The sequence below is a fragment of the Harmonia axyridis genome, chromosome 5 (assembly GCF_914767665.1).
Source record: "Harmonia axyridis chromosome 5, icHarAxyr1.1, whole genome shotgun sequence".
Lineage (NCBI taxonomy): Eukaryota > Metazoa > Arthropoda > Insecta > Coleoptera > Coccinellidae > Harmonia > Harmonia axyridis.
Genome location: NC_059505.1, coordinates 25,028,841 through 25,054,892, shown reverse-complemented (window position 1 = coordinate 25,054,892; position 26,052 = coordinate 25,028,841). Strand labels below are relative to the sequence as shown.

The following is a 26,052-nucleotide window of genomic DNA, read 5'->3' as shown; positions in this document are numbered from 1 at the left end:
TTACATTGGTATAATTGTATAAAGACTTGGTTTTAGTAAACGATTCTGTTGAACTCATGCATGAGTTGTTCAATATCTCGATATTTTCAACTCTGATTTTATCGAACAGTTTGTCGTAGTATATTTTGCAAGTGATGGAGAAATTCTGTTAGATGTCATATGGCAAAGTTAGAGAAGTGTTTCAGTCACCGAAATTCCTATTTACCTATATACATGTATTACAAGGAGGAAATGTCTAATTCAATACCGAATAATTTCAAATTTAGAAATTTGTCACCCTCTACTTTGAAATGGGAAGTCCTCCCCATGTTGCGAAAGTGGTCAAGGCATACCTGGAATTAACGCAACAGCAATCAATCATTTTCAGACTTTAGTAATAGAGGATGGAAAACAAAGAATGATGTGCTCTAAATATTCAGTTTTTCGCATGTAATCTACGTCTCGCGACTCAGATTGTAACGAGCGAGGACAGTGAGCCTCAAAAGCACTAAATTGATTTAATTTAATAATTTTACCCTTGTGTAACAAATAATATATTTATAAAATTTAGAACAAATTTAACAAGATTTTCTATTTAGAGTGACATTCATTGCATCAAAATGTCCTATTCTGTCATTCAGCATTGTATCTCTTCCACAGTATTGCCAGCTGAAAAAAATAGAATGATGGAATAAAATATAATTGGCTGAATTGAAAATTTTCAATTTACCTGTTTCCATACATATCACGAACTGTTATTTTGTCTATATATATTGTATGCTTGACGTCGATATTTTGTTTACCATATTCGATATCTATGTAGCTTAGACTAGCATGGATTTCTTCCACTTCTGGTTTTAAGGTGTTGAAGTCTATTACTCCCAGACCATTCATAACCGTTCCAGTCATAACGAAATCTAAAATTCTAGAAATTTGTTGTTGATGTTAATTATATAATCCTCCTTTTTGTGATTTGATGACAATCGTCCTTTGAATTTAACTTATCCTTTGCTGGATAATATCAATAATTATTGGTTGAATTACTTACTCGCACTTTATGCTGAAATCTGCTGTGTAATTCCTATATTCTAGATGTAATTGTAACACTCCCTTAGTTGGTTTTGTCTTTTGAGATATTTGAATTGAGGTTTGGAGTTGAGTACCTGAAAATTTGTTATAAATAATTTCTTCGATTATCAGATTATTAGGTATCATCAATGATTAAAAGTATCATTGAATTCATGTTATGTCAAAAAAATGCAAAATATGTATTTAGGAAGTCCTCGATAAGGTTATGCAGAACAACAATTCCCTAACTAAGTTTTTGAAAATCGATGGATTTGAACTTTTAAATTCGTCCGGCAAATCATTATTTCTATGATTTATAATATTACCTATATGTATGAAAATAATACTCTCATACAATAAAAAGAATAATAATAACAATAATGTCTTTATTTTCACCCATTCATATTATCACAGAGTATCAAAAATCAAAAAGAACGCGAAATTAAGTGGAAATCACAAGGGGAAGTTCATTAATTGGTGTGCTACCACTTAACCCTTGATATATTTAATCAAATTCATACAAGAAAGAGAAATAAATAAATAAGCAAACGAATTGAAAAGTATCTAATCATTGAATATACTATTACAGAATGAAAAATAAAACTACTAAAATATAATTCGAAACATCCTTAAAAACAAAGCCAATTCAGCCCTACTGTGAAAGCAAGAATATCGTCAACATTTTTCTAAATTTAGTACAATTACAATGTTTGAATTCAGATGGAACACCATTATTCATTCTATATGTATACAGGGTGTCCCGTAAAGACCACGTCAAACCGAGGGAGAATGTAAATCAAAGGATAACCCACCTGCTATGACAAAATTCCTATGATAAAAGTCTTACCGTTTTCGAGATATTTTTTTTTTCGAAAATAATGAATTTTTGCCCCTTTCAATAGTTTTGCCCTTCCGGTTGGTACAATTTTACATCTTTCTGGTTAATTTTTTCAGTTAAATATTGCTGAAGAATGATTTCAACGTTTACATTAAGAACATCCCCCGAAAATTTTAAAGGGGGGCTAAGAGAAATATTTTTGTTGGAAATTTTGGTAGTGGATTATTTTGTTCATGAAGTTTAGCCCATCGTAGTGGAAAAAAATTGTACCGAGCTACTGCTGCACATTACTCCAATAATTTGTCTATTTTATAGTGATTTCAAAGAGGTATCACACAAGTAATTTGTCATTCGAAAAAAAAAGATATGGCTGTTTTTATTCAAATGGGTACGTTTCTGACAAAATCAAGTTTGTCAATTCTGTTAAGAAATCTTCGATGTTGCATTACTTAGTGAACAATGGCAATTGTTTACGTGCGAAAATATTACTCGCATAATTATTCACTTCAACGAAATTCAATTTTGCCGGCAAATTTTGGAAAAAATCATGCAGATCCAGATTTTTTTAATAAGATCATTTGGAGCGACGAGTCTTCCTGTACCAAGGATGGGTACATGAAGACCTAAATCCTCACAGGTGGATTGGAAGAGAAGGTGAAATTTTGTGTCCTCCTCGTTCACCTGACCTGAATCCTATGGACTTTTAATATTGGGGCTACCTAAAAGACAAAGTATACGCAACACCCTTACGTGATGAAGCCGAATTGCGGATGCGTTCTCTCAATTCGGCTTCATCACGTATGGGTGTTGCGTATACTTTGTTTTTTAGGCAGCCCCAATAATAAAAGTCCATAGAATTTAGGTCAGGTGAACGAGGAGGCCACAAAATTTCACCTACTCTTCCAATCCACCGGTGGGGATAAGTTCTATTCAAATGTGTGGTATCTTCGAGTCCGTAATGTGCTGGGCATCCATCATGTTGAAACCACAGACTACGGCACATCTTCCAATAAAATGGGCAGCTGGTTGGTTAAAAATTCCAAATAATTGTTTGCGTTCAGTGATGGCGGCAGTTCGATCGGGCCCAAAATTGCACCATTAAATATTCCAGTCCATAAATTGATCTTGAATCGATATTGTGATCTATCTTCTCTCACCTAGTGTGGATTTGTGATATTCCAGCTATGCAAATTGTGAAGATTCATGTACTCGTCGCTCCAAATGATCTTATCAAAAAATTCTGGATCTGCATGATGTTTTCCAAAATTTGCCGGCAAAATTGAATTTCGTTAAGGTGAATAATTATACGAGTAATATTTTCGCACGTAAACAATTGCCATTATTCACTAAGTAATGCAACATCGAAGATTTCTTAACAGAATTGACAAACTTGATTTTGTCAGAAACGTACCCATTTGGATAAAAACAGCCATATCTTTTTTTTTTCGAATAACAAATTACTTGTGTGATACCTCTCTGAAATCACTATAAAATAGACAATTTATTGGTGTAATGTGCAGCAGTAGCTCGGTCCATTTTTTTTCCACTACGATGGGCTAAACTTCATGAACAAAATAATCCACCACCAAAATTTCCAATAAAAATATTTCTCTTAGCCCCCCTTTCAAATTTTCGGAGGATGTTTTTAATGTAAACGTTAAAATCATTCTTCTGCAATATTTTACTGAAAAAATTAACCAGAAAGATGTAAAATTGTACCAACCGTAAGGGCAAAACTATTGAAAGGGGCAAAAATTCATTATTTTCGAAAAAAAAAAATATCTCGAAAACGGTAAGACTTTTATAATGGGAATTTTGTGTTAGAAGGTGGGTTATCCTTTGATCTACATTCACCCTCGGTTTGACGTGGTCTTTACGGGACACCCTGTATATTGAAACTAAAACTCCTCTCAAAGATGGAAATCGCATGCATTTCTTATACATATTTGAATTGTGGACATCTGTTCTGAATATGATCTTATTATTAATTATAGAGATACGGATGATTTATGTGTAACACAATGCGATGATACAAACAAATACAATAGAACTCAAATGTATTCCTCACAGAGAGCCACCTGAAATCCTTCAACTTATAGGAGACATTATAGGATTTTACATCATAAAATTTCGGAACCAAAGAGTGAATGTTCGCATGAGCAAAAAATAATAAATCTTCTGCAGTACAGACATGCTATGATCAGATAAAAAACAAAAAAATATCCAAAAAAAAACTACGATACAATGAAATTAAACTTCAGACAAAATTTTTTCCCTTCCATTTTCCGACTTGGCAATAATTCTTCCATTAAAAGTCCTAACATTCTTGAATCCAAACTTATCGGATGTCTCCTGTACTATCTTCAATCTTCCCAACGTAAGATCGCTTAACCGCTCCCTTTTAGCAACTTCTTCCTCGTCTCGTATAAATATGTTTTTTTTCTTCATTAAACATATGAACATGAACTAATAATGTGAACATTTAGGAGGGAAATCTATCAAAAGATTGCTCAGTTCAAAAGAGTAAGTACCTGAAACCATCGATTTTTATGGAAGTTTCACATAATATGCACCCATCAATAAACAACATATGGCTGAAATTCCCCCAACTTAGGTCAGATTGACTAGGATGGTTCTCCCCTTATTATGGTCATTGCAGATGGAGTGAGCGTTCTTACTCCGTAAGTTATCTGCACGATAGGCCCTGATAAAAATTGGACAATACTCTATTGTAGCTGTAGGCAGACATAATAGGAGCAGAAACTAGAAAAATGTTATCCTTAGGTATTAGATATAAATATTGCTCCATATGTGCTCCGGCTGAAGCAAGAGAGTTGCAGTAGGCCACACATATAGGTACTATGTTTCAAAAACTGATAGGTAATTCTACCAGTATGCAAGCTGACATTATAGCTATGGGGATTGGGGTTTAGAATGTTGAGATACATTGTCAGCACCCATGAAATGAAATACTATCAATAAGTTGGGAATGAAGATCCCCATGTCTATAAACAACTGATAGAAATCAGGTCTTATGGTTATCTTTCAGTACAAAAAATCGAATGCTGGAATATCCTGCTAAGAAATTCCTCTTCTAAAATAAAATAGGTTCTGATTGTTTGATGTAATTTCTTTCGAAAATAGAAAAAATTATGAAATATATAGCAGCTACTCTTCACTTGGTGAAACTGGGTAATGAGGAAATGATATCCAGCACAATAACTTCATAATTAACAAAATTGTTCATAAGGTGAAATGGAAGGTTTTGAAGCTCAAGTGTTTAGATTTCCTTTATGTGGAATTGAGACTGTGAGTTGGATACCTTGTATTACACAGCGAAAAACAAATGAGGCAATTAAAACTTTATATACACTTTAAATAATTTACTACTACCCAACTTAACGAGTATGTCCCTGTACAAGTATAGGTACCTTCTTCCTTTATAACGACTAAGTTATTTTAAGAAAATCGCTAAGAAATTTTGACACTCCTGACAAAATTTCTAGGAGAAAAAGTTAAGACTTCCCCTCTGAACACAGTACTCCATCTACTTTAGCTTTAAACTTGCGAGAAATTAGGTAAAAGGCTATAAGCCTGGGTGTTTAACATAAACAGATTTTTTTTTCAACACCCCCATAATTTTTACCGTAATCAAAAGTAAAAGAAAAAACACAAATTATACAACTGAACTGAACCTGGTTTTTACACAATTTATGTTTGACAGTGGGTAGACTTTTCGTTGAAATGTCTGCCGTCAAATCAGATGACGCCAAATATTCTTATTTGATAACTTCATTAGTCACCGTTTCCCGAATAAAATAGGACCCAACATAACAGGATTCAATGCTAATTTTTGAGCAGATTGTTCGTCAATGAATAATTTAAATGAATCTAGACCTTCATTCATTTCCTCAAATATATGGCTTCTTTGGCAGCTTCACTCATCGCCATATATTCGGCTTCAGTGCTGCTGAGTGCAGTACTCTTTTGTTTGAAACTTTTCCAGGAAATGACTTCACCCGCTAGCTTGAATACAAAGCCCTAAAAGATTTCGGATCCAGTTTATTGGATCCCCAATCTGCGTCTGAATAGCCTTCTAGGTTACAGCCATTTTCTTTAAAAATAAGACATTTGTTCCCGTTCTTCGTAGATACAAAAGGTTCAAATTTCCATATGGAATAATTGAATTCCAACAACACATGGTCCACTCTTTTATTCCAAGCTCTACTACTTTGCTTGAGTCCATAAACTCCTTTTTTTTAATTTTCATACCTTATTCTCAAATTCTTTAAGTACAAATCCATCTGGCTGTGTCATATATACATTTTCTTTCTTCTTCCTCTTTGGTAGAATTTTAAGAGGTCAAAACAAGTTTGGTTTGGCCTGCTCCTTCTGATAGACAGCCAGCTTCGGTAGAGAAAACGTTGGTTTTTGGGTAGGAGGATGGTTGGGATATCCCTTGTAATTGGCTGGATGGGTATCATCTTAAAGAATGCATTTCCACCCAATCCAAATTTAGCTGGCCAAGTCATCGAAAAAATAATTGTGCTAAGTAGGTGAAAGGAGCAATCCACTCCAACGAATCGAAGATCTGATTGAATAGAGTTGGCTTGATTAGAGCGATATCAGTCATGCGATCGGCATGGAAGAAATGATCTGATGTGGGGTTCCAACCGAAGCTCAAGATTGTGAGATATTAATAATAATAATTGATATTGAATCCAAAGTTTAACCAAAGCTTAAAATAACACAAAATTCCACTATCGTGTAGTTACTTCTGCAAACAATAAATAAAATATCTTCATTATTATAATTCAGTATCTATTTATTATCCAATAAATATTCAGTGATAGAATAATATGAACAGATAACTTTTTTCGATAAAATGAATTTCCTTTTGACCTATAAACATAATTGCATCTGCATACTCCATTGTACCATATTCCAGGAAGTTTCTGGGAATACACTCTTTTGTGGGTCAGTTTACTTTTCCAGTCCCAAGTCCTCACCACATGTTCAAACAATTTGCCCATATATTTTTTAGATACATCTAATATTTCTGTTTCTTTCGCATCGCAAAGACTGGTGAATTTGGAATGACACTGTTTCCTTGGACACTCTGAACAAGGTTGACCTATTTTATATGCGGAAGTGTTCTGTAAATTCCCTTCTGGTGCTATATTGCATACAACAATGAACGTTCTAATCGAACTCTCCTCATCTTGTTGTAGCTTTTTGAATATAGCAGCTCCGCAACCAATATACTGAGCATTACCCCATATAGACTGAGTGAAAATTTTTGATTTCCAATTTGAGGAACTATCGAATTCTTTCAGATTTTTCAAAGTGACATTTTTAAGTCCCTCAAACCAGATTTTAGTTAGAACTTGAGGAAATTGAGGTATTTCGTCTTTTGACGGTATGTCTAAGCTATAAATGCTTTGCCCTACATGAAAATCTTGAATATCTCTACAGTTATCGTTTTCTTCTGTAGGACATTGGTCAGCCCATCTTTGGGCTATTTGGGAGAGTTCTTCCTTCCATTTAACCATGTTCATACTCGATGCCTCTGGAAAGGTTGTGTTTGTCTCATTCATGAAACCTCCTGATGCAACGTAATTCCTCAGTGCATTGTATGCCTCCAGTATATCTGTTTTATTATCTATCGTTAGAGAAACTTTTTTATAATCAAGGCAATTATCAGAGGGCATATCTTTCCTATAGACACACATAGTGTGAGTTTTACAAATATAACAATACTTATTAGAGAACGTCAATTGAAGTTTTGAAATTGTAAAGAGTAATATGAAAATTTGATTTCCAAACATTGTCTGAATTTTATATTTGACATATGTGTATTAATCATAGAATTTTCATCAGGTAATTCAATTATCTAGGATTTTAGAGTAGATTTGAGGAATAGGCCTAAATTGAACCAAATTCTACAGAATCCTAAGTGTTCCTTATGAGAAATCGTAGCTTTTTCAGCTGCAAATATATAGGTACTCTATTCCATAAATTGTCGATATTACCTTCCTTTTTGATTGACTTCGACGTAATTTCTTCCTGAACTGAGATTCATGTAATTTTCGAATTTTGACGTATCTGTGCACAATTTGATTTGAATCTCGAACCCCTCAACTAATCCCCCCGGGCAGTGGAAGTACGAGGGCGGTTTGATAAGTCCGTGACTTTTTGAATTTCCCGAGCAGTTACTTACAATGCAATAATGTTTCCGTCATCTGTGATCTATCAGTGGGCAACATTCTAATTTTCAGAAAGTTACGACGTGCAGTTACTGTTTTATAGCCGTTCAAAGCAGACCACCTCGTGAATTTTTGGAAAATGAAAAAAAGTTAATTCCTTGTGCTAATTAAGCATTACTTTTTACGTAAAATATCGTTCACTGAAACCATGAAATTATATTGGACGATCGGAGAATAAAAGTGCGTGAGTTGGCTAATGCTGTATGTACCTCAACAGAACGGTTGGATCATATTATACACGAATATTTGGACATGAAAAAGAGTGTTTAGCGATGTTCAGCCGTAATCCGAAGGAGTTTTTGCGCCGTTTTGTTACTGTGGACGAAACATGGATCCATCACAACACTCCAGAGACCAAAGAACAATCGAAACAGTGGGTTGCACGGGGTGAATGTGGACCAAAGAAGGCAATTGATTTGAAGCAAAAACGGCCGCATTTGGCGAAGAAAAAAGTGCTATTCCATCAAGACAATTCACGTGTACACACTTGTCTAATCACGATGGCCAAAATCCAAGAATTGCGCTACGAACTGCTACCTCATAGCTTATTCTCTAGTTTTAGCCCCCTGCGACTATTTTCTGTTTCCAAACCTCAAGAAATGGCTGGGCGGTACGAGATTTGAGTCGAATGAAGAAGTCATTACCTATACAAACGCCTATTTTGAGAGCCTCGAGGAAACCTATTATTTGGAGGGAATGAAAAAATCAGAAAAACGCTGTACTAAATGTATCGAGCTGAGAGGAGATTATGTAGAAAAATAAAATGTTTTTTTGTTGAAAAAAAATTGTTTTATTCAAAAAGTCACGGACTTATCAAACCACCCTCGTACATAACGACTCCCTGAAAGTAATTGACAGAGGGATGTCAGTGGCAGAAGCACACCTTCTCGAGGTAAAAGAAGAAAGGCCATCAGGATCAGGATGAGAACGCTTCCTTGTGGCTCATCAGATCAGATGTATGAACACCAATTACTGATTGACAGGCGCACTCCAAGTTCTTCATTCGGATCTGGGTCACGAAGAGTGGGTAATATCCCGTCCGGTTCAGAAAAATAGACGCCAGCAAATACTGCAGCTAAGGAATCTGCGGATTCCCGGTCATTTTTAGAAATATCTCCTATGGAATTCCTGACCAACTCCTGACACTCTTGAGGTCATTGTTACATTCGTGTATTTATAAAATTTCTTCTTTTTCTTGCCAGACGCAAGTTGAGACTCGTAGGATGTTTTCGCCTTGTCAACAGCAGACGAATTGGTCCTATTGAAGCTGCATTAATCAATTCTGATGAGAAAGATTCATGTCAAGATGTGCATTCACATGCTAATACGAGTACATTTTCTGACTTAATTTCTACTCCGATCAGAAACAAACATCTATATAAATAATGGATCAGTTGTATTGAAAAAACGAAAATGCCACCAAAGTCGCCTCAAAGATCTTCAAAAGGCTCAGTTGACAAGCATTAAAAGAATCTTCAAGAGATGATTCCTGGTTTTGTTCAATCTGCAATCAAAAGGAGAAGAAGGATGTGCGTATGTGTATTGTTTTTGAAACCTAAGTCAATGACGATTGTGGTTTCAGTACTGACAGTTGCATTTCTTTATTTGACCGATATAGGCTATATTAGGTATATGCATTACCGAATTCAATCGATATAAGTTGAAACATTGCTAGAAAAGGATTCCTCAATTAAATTCTAACTATCGATGTCATTGATAGTGAGTAGCGATGAACCGGTTCCGCCCTTTTAGGAGTTCATCTCTACTGCATAACCTAAACACCGATGACAACCGGGGAATTTTAAACGATAAATTTCCTATACTACGTTATTCGAATGAGATACTAGTTTCTGTTGAGTTCACTTCATACTTACCACAAAATTTCGAGGAACTTCTTGTTGTCAAATACATAACTCCTTCACCTTTTGCATCTTCGCCCAATTTTCCAATTTCTGCTATGTAACTGGGATCTAGATACAGCTTACTTGTTGTATTATCCAAATGCGGAAAGCAGTGCCCTTCTTCAAAGGAAGGTAAACCGCCTGGGCAACTATATGATATGAATTCACAGGTGTTGTTCTTTCCTAATAGCTTGTTTAAAAGAGACTCTTGAAATAGATGCCAAGCCCTTATATGACTGCATGCTATGTCCCTAGTCAATCTTTTATCTGAAAATTAAAAATGAAATAACTATTTCGTCGAGTAATCAATTTCTAAAGAATGAAATAATCACACTCTTATACAAGGACTTTTATATATGTTTAACTCTTTCTCGAGAACAATTCAAAAATTAAGTATAGGAATGTTTCCTGCCGAAATCATCCAGTGGCCTAGATATAGAGGGGTGCAATGATCCTTTTTCTATTGAAAATCTACACTACTGTCTTTTTTTCGAGAAAATTGTTTCATTTCTGAAAACGACAGAGCGTCATTAAAATAAATTGTAATATACCATTTTCGAGATAATTGAGTCCGAAGCAAACACTATCCACAAAAAGCTACAAGAATTAATTGTTCAAATTTTCTTATTTGTGATAAATGAAAGTACAAAAATTGACAAAGTGTATTATAACGCTTTCGCATGTCATTTAATTGAACATTTCAGAATGACACTCAAACAATAAAATGTGTTTTCATTGTTCAAGTGTCTGATACGTCAATTTTTGTACTTTCATTCATCACTAATGGGAAAAGTTGAAAAATTAATTTTTGTAGATAGTGTTTGATTTGGGACTCAATCATCTCGAAAATGGTACATTCCATGAACAAAAAACTCAAGAGACCTTTTCTTTAATGAAGCTCTGTTAATGTCAGTAATGAAACAATTTTCTCTAAAAAAAAGACAGTGATGTAGATTTTAAATAGGAAAAGGAACATTGCTATCTAAGTCACTGGATGATTTTGGCAGTAAACGCTTACCTAATTCGGAACATTACACTATCTAGACTTCAATACCTACAAATTAAAACAATGAATGTAATAATAATAGAGTTATAAATAAAAAACTGATTTTTTTCAAACTTTAACACCCTGTATCTCAAAAACGAAGATTGTTTGGATATACATACATACCTATATATGTTTAGGTATAGGAACTACATATAGTTGATTTGTAAAATTTGTATTTTTATCGAAAAAGGTGGAAGTTTTTTAAATAAATAATTTAATTAAAAATAAAATACCTTCTCTTCAAAATTTGTTCAAAACAACCTTAAAATGCTTCGTCAACTACGTGTTTTCTTTTTGGCGTGATTATGGTTATAACATTGCAATTTACTTGGGTTTCTTCGAATACTTACAAAAATATGTAAATAGAAATAGTGAGATTTCTAAAATTCAAAAATTTTCATACAAAATAGGTTGAGTAATGGCTATCTGTTCACATCTGTCTGGTTTCTGATGGAAATTTTTCTAATGCAATAAAAGATATTCAAATATTGGAAAACAGAAATAATAATGCATCACTAATATCGATACCTTTGTAGGCAAAAAGGCGTTGAACGCGAATAAAATGTCCTTGTACAAAAGTGGAAGATCTTTACCTAAAGTTAAGCCATTACTAGTAATAATTTGTTTTACCCAAGCTCGTGACTACGACGGAACCTCTGGTATCGGTACATCCTGGTTGATCTTGTCCACCGTTAGGGAAGAAGTCCACATGTCCTATAGGTTCCCATAAACCAAAACCATCTGCAGCGTACTGGAGAAGAAAATTTTCAGTTTGAGTATCGATTTTATGTATTTCAAATATCATTTATTTGAAGGATTTTTTTGGGTCGTTATTTACCCAAATTGATGTTATTAATTTCAGTACGTTCAAAATGGTTCCAAATGAGTAATGAGGACCTCGCATTAAATATTTTGTTTCGTTAAATAGAGGCGTTATGAATATCGATATGCTGATACATATGAAAAGAAATAATGTATTGTGAACAATCAAAATGACTCTCATGTTAATTACATTGAATGTGGAAAATAATTTCCTCTGCTGGGAGAATACTGTCATTTTTTATTTTCTTTTATAGCTCACTATAGCCAAAGCAAAATGAGTTTATTTTTGAGTAGGCAAATATTTGTACTCAAAAATGTATTATTACAAACGAAAGAAGAGAGAAGATTTGAACCTATAAACTCTCGTCATACATGAAAACTATAATATGTAGGCAATAGAGCTCCGAATTTCTTCAAGAAAAATCATCCGTCAAGTGCATCCAGCAATTCTTGAGAGCATTCTCACTATAGAAGCACATCTCGAATATCGTGTTGTTCAGAAAATTCTGTCTTATGATTATTTTTATGTTAAGGCTTAGGCTGACGATCTCGAAGGTTGTTGGTATCGAGGGTGAGGAGGTGATGGAGGTCACAACCAAATAAGCCATGCAGCGCTTTGTAGGTATAAATCAAATCGCCTCGGCGTTCCATAAATGAATGCAAAAAGCAGTGGCCCAAGAACAGAGCCCTGCGGGACACCACTCTGTTGTAAATATGAACTGAAAAGTTCACTTAAAAACGCTTCACTCATACTCTTTTAATTGGGATTAATTGTAATGGCGATATACTGTTCGATTCGATGAGATATATAATAAGTGTGTGGAATAAAACTGTAAAGATATATAGAGAAATTCTTATTTCAACCAATTCCAATAAAATACTCGTCACAAGCTTAGTCTGGGATAGAAATATTAGAAATGTACCAACACTAACCAAAAACAGGCTCTTGCTCAGAAATGATTGATCCATCGAATGAAGAAGTCTTCTTAAGGAAACGCCATTGTACGCTCTCAAGAAATCCAACTACACTTCATCAACAGATTTATTCACACATCTATCCATACAACTAGGGACACAAGAGAGACAACTTCGGACAGATGACATCTTTTTTGTTTATTTTTCTGAATGATGAGTGATTACCCGTTTAAATTGTTCAATGAAAAAATCTTCTTGATCCCACTTGGACAATTCAGATTTTGGAAGTCTACTTTAAAAATCGAATTAAATAATCTGCTCATCCTCTCGAAGTTTTTATCGTGAAATACGAAACCTTATTTATAAATAAGGATTTACGATGATGACACTTCATCTTCATCTGATACGGTTTTAATATTTTAATGATTATTAACACGAGACATCTAAATTCATCACATTAATATACCTACACATCAATATTTATAACGCCTATATTCTGAAAAATAAATTTGAACTACTTCTTGTTCAGTTTAGTATATTGAATAAGATCAAAGGTTACCGGGCTTGAATCTGTATGCACAACGTCAACGAAATGTGCGTCATCTCTATCCAACTTCTTGTGTTTTTCTCGGAGATGATTATTTCGGAACAAAGGACTTGCTGCGTCTAGACCTGCAAATGAGAAGAATTAAAGTGATACGTAAAGTGATAACACTTCAGTTTTGATATAAATGAGTTTCATCATCTCGTTCGCAGATTGACCTAGTCGGTAAACCTATAGCCTGTAAAACTTAAATCAAATATCCCATATCATCTATAGATGATCTGTGATAATTGATTGAGTTAAGTTAGGTTAAGGATATTCAATAAATACATCTATAAATATCTAAAAAATTAATTGAATTGCAAAATCTACACTTTTTTTTTCACGAATTTTTACGAATCACTCTATAGGTGGTTCGGAAGACACTGCAATTTTTGATACCTCACACAAGGAAATACTAAATATCTTTGTATTGTAGTGTTAGAGACGCAATGGTCTTTCTATTGATAAACTTTCTATCACAGATAAAGCAAGTTTCAATAAAAATTTGCAAACTTGGAAATGTAAAACCGATAATCGGGTAATCGATATTTAGGTCAGGGGATAGATTCTGAGTAAAACAAATAGGTATTACTCGTTATTACTTATTTCCACTATTAAATTCAAAATTTAGAATTGTTGTTATCCTTGGTGGAGGGAGCCCCTCTATTTTCGCTAGTAGTTGGTAGTATACATACAGTTCCAAAGGGATCTATTCAATACCTACTAAAAATATCAATTGAGGAAAAGCCAAATCAAAATATTCGGAAATAGATGGAATGACAAGCCAAGAGAAAATAGTAATAACTTGGAAATAATTAAATATGCCTACCTGTTATTCTACCTAATAAATGTCCACTTGCTTTTAACACCTCCGAAGCACTACCAGCTACGTGAGCTCCAAGTGAAAATCCTATCATATGAATATTTTTCGGATTCATTCCATTTTTGATGATTCTCAAGAGTAAGATGCCCGTTTGTCTACCGATTAGTTCAGTATTTGCGGCTGCTGTAGCATATTGAGGACCTCTTGCTCCAACACCCCAATCAACTACCATCATGTTGCAGTCATACTGGAAAAATTAATCACGATATTCAACAAATAGGTCGGATTATTACTGAGACAGAAAAATTCATTTAAAAAAATAAAGGAATGCAGAAGACTTAAGTTCTATAAATCTTCCCCAGGGTTAGTTAGATGTCAAATTCAAATCTAGAAATTCATTATCTGTGTAGGTATTTCTTGTCCTATGGAAAGTGTGTTTCTATGAAATTATGTTCCTCTAATAAATTCGAAACTTATACATCTGAAATCAAATAGAAACAAACCTATGCAAAGAGAACAATTAATGGTGTGAATGAAACAGATGGTATGATAACAGTAGAAGCATAAATATTGAATATATAGAAGAATACATTTCATTCATTATGAGTAATGAAAATTTTGAAAATTATTTTTGATTGGGTTGGATTGCATAACAAAATTCAAATTGATACAAAATGAAATATTGGAGATGGTACAGAAAATTCCTGATTCTACCAAAAAAAGAGCATCAAATATTTTCAATGAACATGTAGATGTAGACATTTTTGAAGTCCCTACAAGTTATTTGAATAATCATGAAGAAACAAATTTTCAAAATATAGTACATAAATATAAAATATATTTGCTAAAGAAAAATATCTTGTTGGCTAGGTTAAAATTATGAAGCCAGAATAGATCTTATAATAGATAAATATTATATCAAAAGACCTTATGGATGGACGAATGAAGATAAGAAGGAGATTGAAGCACAAATTTCAGAATTATTTAATGGAATATAATTGAATAATCCTATAGTCCCTTTGCTGCTCCGGTAACACTATCATATAAAAGAGATGAAAACAGAAAAATAGGACTGTGCATAGATTTAAGAAAATTGAATAAGGTAATAGTTACTCAATCACAACCATTTCCGATAATTGAAGATTGAGTAATAGAAACCAGAAATTGTAAACATTTTTCAAGAATCGACATGAATTCAGCATTTTGGTCTATTCCGCTACGAATTGAAGAAGAAAAACAGGGTTTCTTACTCGAACAGGGTTTGCTACTCAAGAGGTTCATTTTTAATGAACTGTGTTTTTAGTTAGTTTGAAGACTGCCCTTATAATCTATCAAAGAATCTTGATGCTGAAGACTCAAATATGGAAATTTTATCAAACCAAAATGTGGATGTTGGTGGACTATAGAAACTCGAAATCACTCCAACCCGAGAAAGAGTGAGATCAGGTTTATTTCAAATATGGAAAATGATTCCATGGAGCCCCATGTTGGGCGCCAAAAATATATGTACCAATTAAATACTACTTCATGTTTTTTCAAAATTCCCAAGCCCAGTCTAACTGGGTCGTGAGCCTGAAGTCATTATTCCACAAAATGAAGAGTATTATCAAACATATACATTATGAAGTGACAAAATAGATGGGGATAAAATAGGCTACCGGTAAAAACTGTTTGCTGAATTCCCTAGAAACTACTCCGAACTCCAAGTTTCTGAGCAAAGAATAGATGACCAATACCTGAGACTGACCACTATTAAAAATGAAATCCTCATGAGGCTACATAATAGAAACATCTTATGGAAAAATTTTTCAAATAAAAACTTAATATTTTTGAGGGGAGTGCATTTGTGCCACTTGAGAATATAAATTCTCAAGTTCAGCTACTTCGAAGTGAAACGGACTGTGCTTCATCAATAGTTGATTTTATAAAATGTATTTATCAAATCATTGAAATTACCAGCATTCTCCTCAGAATTGTACTATTTGTGACTAACAAGTTTTCCCTGTAACAAACAAACTAAAAAAAATTTCGTGTGGATTTTACCGGTCACTAATTTGGGTATAATTTTAGACAATATAATATTGATTATGATCTTCTTATTCAACTCAACTACCAGGAGCTAACGATCACGTTCATCTTCAATAGGCGCCCTTTTGGTCTTTATGTGATATAATACTCTGGTAGTTAATATTCACACTTAGCACGTTCGGCAATACTAAAGCCCACGGATTTTTAGTGACCACAGATCTTACAGATTCAACAAGATTTATCTGGAATGAACCAGTTAGGTGAAGAACATCTGCTGTTCTGTGCTACTGCTATTCATTTGTTATCTGTTTTTGCGGTCTGAATTGAAAATGTTTCACTACTACCTACATGGAACATCTCTGACCTGCATATTTGTATGTACCGCTCTCCGTGGGGTGAAATTGAACAAAAGCCTTGTAAAACAGAGGGCTTTTACTATATTTTCTGCTAGAATGGTGTTAAAATATCTGTTTTTCGAAGATACTAGGAATTTTCTAGTTGATTTAGTTTTCAATATCGAAAATTAATTCTGAAAATACGGACTTCGAACTATTTACTGCACAAATTCAGTACTCTGTCATTGGTTACCACAGTTTATATTTGAATTCAGTCAATTGCAGAAAATTTGGTTGGAAACAGAAAGAAGGTAGATATAGATTAAAACTTCGAGAAGAATTTAGTGAGAATATTTGATTAATTGATGAATGTTAGCAAATGTCTTCATCTAAAACTTATTGTAGTGTTGATCGTACTTCGAAAGAATGGCAATCTAAGGAATTCCATAAAATATGCCGAGCTCATTTTGTAGGAAATGGGAAAAGTAATGATTCTAAGAGCCCTTCATTTAACCCAACGAGTTTTCCACAGGTAAATTCAGTTTTTAAACTGAATTGAGAGAGAATAGCTCTGATGGGGGCACAATAGACCATTAGGTCGCAGTGAAACGTAACCTCCGTGATTAAATCTAATCTAAACTGAATTGACATAATTTATTATGTTATGTCTATCCAATATCATTCTACTTGTTGCAGGTTGCAGGAGTATGGAAAATGGATAAAAAACACTGAAAGAATGAAAATATATCAAAAAATAGTCCGATCCAGAAAAAGGTAAAGTATACACAAATACCTACCCTATGAGGAATCGCCTTTTAAATATCCATCTGTATGTAGTGACAAAAGTTGAAGAAGGAAAAAAGGAATTCTGTCAAATTGATCCACGTAATTTTGAAGATGTAATATTTTATTTGGGAATAATTTCTTTGGCTATAGTGCAGATGGAATGTGTGTGAAACTTGATATCATACGATAACTAATTAGAATATAAAATCAGTGCAAAATTTGAATTTATTCTGGACGATCCTATATATAACAGCGCAATTGAGGCTTGGTAATTTATACATATTTCTTATTGCAATATTTAAACTTTCATACCATAATGTGCGAAGCATATTTCTAAAAAAAAATCATTTTATTTTTCAAGAGTAATTTTGATTTATATTCTTCATAAAATGGCACACTAACAGTTTTCAATGTTTTATCACCAGATGAGAAAACTACAAAATCAAAGCAGCCGTTTTGAGTTGGACTTGATCATAGTGTTTATTTGTTTCTTTTAAAATTAGCTTTTCTTCTGCTCTTCTCATATATTGGCAATGGTACTCGATATTTTCAGCAGAAATAACTTGACCTGGAATGAAAAACAATTATAAAAATAATCTCTTCTTACTAGAAACATACCAATAAATGGACTTTTGATTTCCAATAATATCAATTCACTAGATTTTGGCTCTTTCGATTGTTTTTATATAACCTTGTCTACATTACTTTTATGGCTCATTATTAGGGGAAGGGTAGTGGAAATATTACCATTCCTGTAGTTAATTCAACTGGAAATATACATTATTTGTCCTCTTCGATGCACTTCTGCCCCTTCATGTAATTATGCCTTTTCTATTTTTTAAACATATAGCCTCTTCCAAGTATAAGATCCATTTGTTTAAGTATGAATCCTCTTCATTGATACCGAACACGATATGTGCTTTCAATTTCCGGAAATGAAAGCAATGCAAGAGCAGGTTGCGTGACTCACGTTTCTCTTTTTGTCAAGCTGGAAATTATGTATATTATTAAAAATTATACTGACTGTTATGTACTTACGGTGATTTCGACAATATAATGTGGTGAATTCATTGAAATCTATCACATTACTTTAGAAGTAATGAAACTAGTTCGCACTATAATCTTGTGAACGTGAACATGAACATATATCTTCAAAGCTTGACCTTTTTCTTCATTTCTCTTGGAGAAATTATTGAAGTTAATTTTTCGAAATACAAAAGATGTTTGACTATCCATCGTTCTTTTGAATAAACTCCACAATACTTATAATATTACATATAAAATATACCCATCCCAATGTTTTACTAATGATTTTGCCGAAAGTCATGAACAGATGTCTCATTCCAAAAATATGCATAACACCTAACCCATTTTATTTTATATCCAATCACACTAATAACAGAAGTATACAAGGTAAGTATTGAAATTTTTCAATTCATATAACGACGGAATGTCGATCTTCAAAAACGAAGCGGGATAACTTAAAACATGCAGCTCAGTGATTCATGTTTATATTTGATTTTTCAGAATAAACGAGCTTTAATTCACATGGCTAATGACCCTGGCAGTCGAAGCCGTAACACTTAGAACTTAACTCAGTATTATTATTATCACAAACACCATAGACAGATAAAATTCATAGACAAAGGTGAAATCGCTTCGCTTGGTCTAAAACGTCCGACCAAAAAGATCATCATGATGAGATTTTCTTTTCCTAATGGTCTAGATGTGTATTTCCCTGAATATGGATTCAATAACCGAACGGTCCAGACCAATCCGAGGGGTCCGAGGTAAATGCTGGACGCGCTACTTGTAGAGTGTTTACAAACTGAATGTTCAACAGGATCAGAAAAGGCCGTGTTTATTGGTATTACCGAATGAGGTGTGTCAAAGGAGGCTTGGTCATATCAACATTATTGAGCTTGAAAAAATTAAAAGTAGAGCTGTTACTGTTTCAAGCTGCTCTGATAAAAATAAGAAAGGAATATTTGTAATTGTATATTTGGCTGTGAATGCAAGCAGGATCGATTACCAATTAACACGTAGGAACCAGACCAGAAATACCTTTGGAGCTCATTAGATGAGACTAAGGAAACGTGTGTGGTCTAATGGAGACAATATCCATATCGCTTATCCAAATGTATATTTTATGAAGAACTAGAACTAAGTTTTCAAATACACTAAAATGTCCAAATCTCTTGTTGAGCAAGCTAAACTCAAACAATGAAACTTTCAGATCTAACAATGGAGGTGAGTTTGTGAATCACTATTTTGATAGTTCTCTAGAGTTACAAGGTATAGTTCACAAGTGGATGGAATATCTCATATAAAATGTGATTCAATGAGAAACCAGATGTTAATTAACTAAGGATACTTCGAAGTGTTATTATGATTTCCGTACCAAAAAAAGACTAACTAAATGGGACAAAAGTCTCATCAGAAAGATTTCAGTTGGCTATGGTGAGGACGTTAAGGGCTACATATTATATTACTGGGCTACCCCTAAAATTACCTCAGGTAGGTATAGCATAATGTTTGAACAACTAATTTTAACAATTTGATCAGTCGAACAGTGACCACCTAGAAGTATCTGCGCCAGTCAGGAAAAAAAGCGGCATTCTTGAACAACACTCATATTTGGAGCACCAAAATGGGACCCAAGGAAATGTAGTCCTTGGAGTAACGACCATTTTGGAACTCTAATCAACTTGATGACTTTTCCAGAAACACAGATGATAGTGATATGCAGATAGTGATCTTGTTCCAGAACATGTTGAAGTGAGCAGACCCCAAAGAAAGGCAAAAGCCTTTCAGACTATATCCTCTATTTGTGCTATAATGTAGGTAATATGGATGGTGATCCAGATACGTTCCAAGTGGCTTTGTTAAGTTCAGATGAAAAATGAAGGCAAGCAATTCAAGAGGAACTCCAATCCTCCGAGACAAATGATGTCTGGGAGCTTGAGGAAGTGCCTGATTGTGAAAGAGTGGTGCAGTAAAGTGGGTGTTCAAGCGATAGCTCAATTGAGATGACAACGTATGGTATAGAGCGCTATTAATAAGCAAGGAATTTGCGCAGAAACCTGGTGTTGATTTTTATGGGCTTTTTTCAGCAGTACTTCGATTTTCTACATTGATATTATTAGTTACTCTCTCAGAACAATAAGATTTGAAAATTACACATCTAGATGTCTCGACTATATTCCCGAATGGATTTTCACATGGGCAGCTATCTATATCGTTATCTGAAGATTCAGAAGTTGAAGAGAATTAAAATAGTATTGCAACTAAACAGATCATTATAAGTAAATTGGTTTCCCTCTCTTACATAGCATGCGATGGTTCAATGATCAGGTTGATGACCGCTCTATTATATGTATATTTGTATTTACATAACTGTTTTGAGGAATTTATAAAGAGAACTAATATGAAAAGGCGAATGGAGAAGTCGGGGCTTTTCTTGATTCATTCTGAATTTTATTCTGTTTTACTCACCAAGTCCAGGTAAGCCTTAGACGTGATAAGGGCTCCCTTTTCATTCCATTTGCTCATGTAACCATGAACAATCATCTTCAGGGGTTGGGAATAGTTGAATTTTGAATTTCTCAAAGATTCTCCGTCATCATCATAATGAATTATTTGTGGAGTGGAGAAGTTTATGTTCCTTCTTAGGAGGAAAAATTTCGTTCGTAACATTTCCGGATCTTCAGGAACTTTTTGTAATGGTGACCTTTTGTGAGGTAGATCGAAGCACCCAACACTATCTGGAAAGGAATGAGTTGATGAGCGATTTGTAGAAATATTTCTAAGGTTAGTTCCAGGTGCAAAAATACTTGTTTTTTATCGAATAAGAACAAAAATATTTGGTAGCGAATTACTTATTCAATTGAATAAACGAAAATTATTGCTTATTATGGACATAATATACTAACTGAAAAAGAAACTGCAACACCCAGAAGGAGCCAGATTATCATGTTACCTCGAATAAGCACTAAAGGTGACCTACTTGCGTGTGCAATAGCACCCCATACCAATTACCATAAAGCCTACTTTTCGGTGTACATGACGCTCAACATCAAACTGAGGTTCATGTCTTTCTCCCCGACGTCGTCTAACCCTTCTTCGGCCACCATGAGCACCCAAGGAGAATCGAGATTCATCCGAAAAGACGACCTGATGCCATTCCATATTCCAATTTTGACGTTCTCTGCACCACTGTTATCGTTGCCAGCGATACTCAACTGTAAGAGGTAACACGAGATGGGGTCGATAATGCTGCAGTCCAAATCACCTTATCTGGCGGTAAACCGTTCGGACAGTTACAGGATAGCCTTGTTCACCTAACCACTCATCAGCCAAAGATCGAGTTGTCGCAAATCAGTCTCTAATGGCTCAGTAAATAATGAATTGATTAAAAAAAATTAAATAACTATTCCTCTATTTTGATAATTATCTACTCCAAAATGTTGCACGCATATACGAGTCTATCGCTATCCTTTTCATTTCCAAGAACAAATAGCATGCGCACTCTCTTTCTTTCACTGGACGGACTTCAAACAGCAGCTATGCTGAGTCCTCTTCTATCTCATGAGATGGTTGATTGGGACCTCTCAGTCGCACACATTCACTCGCAGCAATATTTAACTTTTTAAAATTCGACAACCGGGATTCGGGACTGATTTTTCGCAGGCAACCCTATACCACCATGTTCATAATAAAATAATCTTCAATTTTATTGATTTTGATTCAATAATCAGACCGTTGCAAAATGCTAGTAGGTATAGATTTATCTGTTTATCTCGGCTACCCGAGAGTTGTGACCAGAAAAAAATAGGCAACCCAACGTTTGCACATTCTATGGCTTCATACTTTCGACTGGTATAGAATTTATCTAATAATCAAACCGGTGAAATGTTTACAAAAAAATTTTTTTTTATTATTAATTAAACCTACTCTGGACTAAAATTTGTTAGGCAACCCATATGTGATATAGTTATTGACATGTTAAATTAAATATAAAATACGTTTTATCAAATAAGCATCTCGGTGAAGGTCGTTTTATATCGGGATCCTATACTATCATTTTTAGCTAAACAGACCATTTTAAGAAATAATCCTGAAACACGTCGATTTTTGACTTTCGAGTAATGACGTCACCGTCATTTTTTTTAAATAGAACACCCCCATTTTGTCTTAATTTTCGGATTACTCTAGCTGAGCTGATTCCAAAAATGTATCACATGTTGATTCCAATTGGTACAGGGTGGACATAAAGTGTGCTCATAAAGTAACGCGTAACATTCATTATTAGTTAAATTAACAATATTATCAAAAATACTTATTGTCTAGCGGCAATTGGTTTGAATGTTACACCCTGTAGTTTGTTACATTTCTAGATTAAAAAAAATGAGCTGTTTCCAAATATGTTCGGCTCTTGTGGTCTCGCAGACAGAATATGAAAGAAATTATTTCTTATCAATTTAAAAACATGTAATGAATGTAACAAACTACAGGATGTTACATTCAAACAATTGCCGCTAGACAATAAGTATTTTTGATAATACCTATTGTTAATTTAACTAATAAAGAATGTTACGCGTTACTTTATTAGCACACACAAAACTATTGTATTTTTGTCCACACTGTACCAATTGGAATCAACATGTGATACATTTTTGGATTCAGCTCAGCTAGAGTAGTCGGAAAATTGAGACAAAATGGAGGTGTTCCGTTAAAGTAAAAATGACGGTGACGTCATTACTCGAAAGTAATTCACCCTGTTTATTAGATTATTATTTTAAAATATGGTAAATTAAAATAAAAAATCGACTTGTTTCAGGATTATTTCTTGAAATGGTCTGTTTAGCTAAAAATGAATTTGTTCCATACTTTACAGACACAGTTTATGTGTGGGGAGGTGTGAAATGTTGAATAAGTTGTTTTTGGAGACATAGTTAATGTATGACTTTACCCATATCATTGTGGTGACTTGTGGTGTCTGCTATATTGTTGAGCATCCTGAAAACAGGTGCTGGATTGTTTCTTCGGCAGCGTTGCACATTCTGCATTTAGTGGTTTCCACTTGTTGAAAATATGCTTTTCATACGTTCTGGTTGGGATAACCTGATCTTGGATGGCCAGGATTGTTCCTTCAGTTTGGGGAAAGAGAGCCTTGTACCAGGTAGGTATTTGAGTTTTTCACATATCTGGTTGGTGTAAACTTGCATAGAATCTTACTATATATGAATAGACAGAAAGAAAACAATTCTGCAATCATCGACTTTGCGATGCATCAGAATCTGAGTAAAACATACGAGGTGAAGTGAAGAAAATATAAGCCTTTAGCAAGACAGCTAAGATACATATGACAATTGAAGCGCGTCGATATAGTTCCGCTCATTATTAGTTGTAACGGTCTGATACATCGAAAGAGATCGGAGCACATCAAGGAAATGAAACTTCCGCTGAACCTCCTGATAGATTGAGAAAGCCTTGCTGTTGGGAACTATTAATATATGGATATGATTTTGGCGACCAATCTTTTAAGTGTTTAATTTCAATTCATGTTCGGATCCTCTATACATAAAATTCAAATCAACGATATAATACCTGTATCGATAAATGAACACTTTATGGGAGTCAGAAAGCCTTTTGAACAATTTTTTCCCATCAATTCGAAGAGCACTCAAAATAGTACCATGAAGCTTTATGCAGAAATTTGTTATCATAGATATGTGAATAGACTCAACAGTAAGTATTAGTATTTGGGGATCGCAAAAATATTTCACTAAAAGTGACTAGAAATTGTAGGTATATGTAATTGAACTTATTTCGATAAGAACAGATCTGTTGAATAACCCTTTGACTAGGATTTTCTGTCTGAATATAGGTGGTAGAGATGATTTCTTATTAAGTACAAGGATTCTCATTTTTTTGAGAAGAATTTTTGCAGGATTTCAACAAGTAATTCGTGACTTTTCTCTTCAAGATATCTTGTTCTCTCGAGGAATAATTGAGTAACTTGTTATTTTGAAGGTATTGATTTTAATTGTGAATGGGGGATGTGCTAAGTTGCAAAGTTTCTCATAGTTGTTTTCAATATAGGTGAATGAAATAGGTGACTGAATTTTTCATATTGGTGTATTGTTAATATTTTTATATTATTATATCCGTTGGATGTGTCCATCACTTCCCTTATTCAATAGAAGTGAATAAGTTTCGTTATTTAACGAATTACTACTTAAATAGATAGAAATATAATAATAACCTCATTAGAAAACCTCCTATTTATGGTTTCTTAGAAAAGAATTCAATGTCGAGAAATGTTTTGGTATATACTCACCATAACAAACAGTTTGAGTGGTTCTCGCTTTATATTGATTCAATTTTTCTTGTAACCTTGCCCTAATCCTTGGTTTCATTTGTAAACGAGACATAAGTTTATACCTATTGAATAGGTTCTGTGCTTGAATAAATTCCATATATAAGCATAATACACAAAAGAGCACTTTCACAACAAGATTGACTAACATGTTTTCGAATAAAATTTAAATAAATGTCAGACTTATTTTTGGTTGATATCTAAAATATAATGATCATATTCGCGAACTCATATGTTATCTACCGCATTTGACGCGAAACTGAAGAACGCAATTGAATTTCATTTTCAAGAACGAGAAACTTTCACTTTCGATAGAGTATAGAAAGAAAACTTGTTGGCAGATTCGCAGTTGGATGATAATATGAACCATGGTTAATATGGTTATATCGAAAAATCTATCTACTATCTTTTGAGAACCATTTTAGTTGATATAGGTAAGAACAAGAATCAGGTATGTAGTGAAACAATTGAATTAAAAATACAGGGTGATTCACCGCGATGGTCTATTTGACGTTTATGGAAAACTAATCACAATTTTGTGCTGAAAATTTCAGGGCCGTCGCTAGGGGGAGACAAGGTAGGCAGTCGCCTGGGGCGGCAACATTCAAGGGCGGCATTTCAAGCTTGATCAATGAAAACCACATGTGTAGAAATTCAAAGTACTGATTGAGATTTAATTCGGTCAGGAACAACAAGGAGGAATACCGATAAATTTAATTAACATAAAAAACCATCGAAAGTGACGCATTATATATTACACTCATAAATATCCAGATTTTGCGTAATCCATTCTTCCATTCCTTAGGAAAATACCTTAGTCGTAGCATAGCATTGATTATATTCGTCAGTACTACTAAGACTTCCCGGGGAAGGTTTCGCAACGTAAAGTTAGTGATGCCGTCCGGTCCTGGTGCCTTTTTCACTTTGCTTGACATTATTTCTGGATTTCCTGAACGGTTGCGAAACCAGTAACTTCCATCGCTTTCTTTTTCAAGTCTCTTCTAGCTTTGCGGTTGGTGTCCTAGATATGGTCCAAATCCGCATTGTTGTAATTTGGGCTGCATTGGGTTTCGAAGTTGTCTGTGAAAGCTTCAGCTTTTTCATCTGGATGATATACCATTCCTTGTAGATCATGAATCGGTGGGGTTAGTTTCCCATCTGAGACCAACGCTTTGGACATTCGCCAAACAATGTTGTCTTCTTTGGAAAGAGAGATTAGTTTCTCTTCCCAGCGATCATTTCGGGTTTTTCTGAGACCTCATTGACTCTAGCGTTG

The 26,052-nt window shown here is 34.2% G+C and overlaps 2 protein-coding genes across 2 annotated transcripts; both read right to left on the bottom strand.

Moving 5' to 3' along the window:
* Positions 1-520: 520 nt before the first annotated feature.
* Positions 521-25,049, bottom strand: LOC123679822 (pancreatic lipase-related protein 2-like). Its single transcript, XM_045617327.1, has 9 exons — positions 24,738-25,049; positions 20,891-21,159; positions 14,253-14,493; positions 13,397-13,509; positions 11,731-11,851; positions 10,026-10,319; positions 1,028-1,142; positions 710-904; positions 521-648 (listed from the first exon to the last, which is right to left on the bottom strand). Exons 1-9 carry the CDS (start codon positions 24,925-24,927, stop codon positions 558-560), a joined length of 1,629 nt encoding a protein of 542 aa, XP_045473283.1. The 5' UTR covers positions 24,928-25,049; the 3' UTR covers positions 521-557.
* Positions 6,693-8,215, bottom strand: LOC123679823 (venom allergen 3-like). Its single transcript, XM_045617328.1, has one exon. It carries the CDS (start codon positions 7,711-7,713, stop codon positions 6,700-6,702), a length of 1,014 nt encoding a protein of 337 aa, XP_045473284.1. The 5' UTR covers positions 7,714-8,215; the 3' UTR covers positions 6,693-6,699.
* Positions 25,050-26,052: the final 1,003 nt, after the last annotated feature.

What these genes read in the sequence shown, in the direction of transcription:
- LOC123679823 (XM_045617328.1), bottom strand. Translation starts at nt 7,713, where the DNA reads ATGTTTGGAAATCAAATTTTCATATTACTCTTTACAATTTCAAAACTT.
- LOC123679822 (XM_045617327.1), bottom strand. Translation starts at nt 24,927, where the DNA reads ATGTTAGTCAATCTTGTTGTGAAAGTGCTCTTTTGTGTATTATGCTTA. An exon ending in AAGTTCCTCGAAATTTTGTG is followed by an intron (nt 1,143 to 10,025) that starts GTAAGTATGAAG and finishes ACAAATTTTCAG; the next exon opens with GTACTCAACTCCAAACCTCA. An exon ending in GATTTCAGCATAAAGTGCGA is followed by an intron (nt 905 to 1,027) that starts GTAAGTAATTCA and finishes ACAAATTTCTAG; the next exon opens with AATTTTAGATTTCGTTATGA.